This window comes from Myotis brandtii, unplaced genomic scaffold (genome assembly GCF_000412655.1).
Source record: "Myotis brandtii unplaced genomic scaffold, ASM41265v1 scaffold952, whole genome shotgun sequence".
Lineage (NCBI taxonomy): Eukaryota > Metazoa > Chordata > Mammalia > Chiroptera > Vespertilionidae > Myotis > Myotis brandtii.
Genome location: NW_005371930.1, coordinates 268,536 through 268,765, shown reverse-complemented (window position 1 = coordinate 268,765; position 230 = coordinate 268,536). Strand labels below are relative to the sequence as shown.

The window sequence follows — 230 nt, the reverse complement described above, 5'->3', positions numbered from 1 at the left end:
GGGCAGTGACCAGCGCTGTGCTTCCCTCTGCTCCGCAGGGACCCCGAGCGGCATGTCAGGGTGAAGCAGTGGGGCTCAGTGCTGAACATGCTCAGGAGGCTGGACAAGATCAGGTTCAGAGGTCACAAGCGAGACGACTTCCTCGACCTGGCGGAGTCTCCCAACGCCTCGGACAACGAATGTGGCGACGACGTGCCCCTGAGAGTGCCTCGGGCCCGGGAGGGGGAGGA

The 230-nt window shown here is 64.8% G+C and overlaps 1 protein-coding gene across 1 annotated transcript in view; it reads left to right on the top strand.

Moving 5' to 3' along the window:
- GRAMD4 (GRAM domain containing 4) overlaps positions 1-230 on the top strand; it is a 58,453-nt gene that overhangs the window by 31,969 nt on the left and 26,254 nt on the right. The window contains exon 2 of the mRNA XM_014533161.1: positions 39-213. Coding sequence (XP_014388647.1) covers positions 39-213 — 175 coding nt within the window. The remainder of the gene's footprint in view (positions 1-38; positions 214-230) is intronic.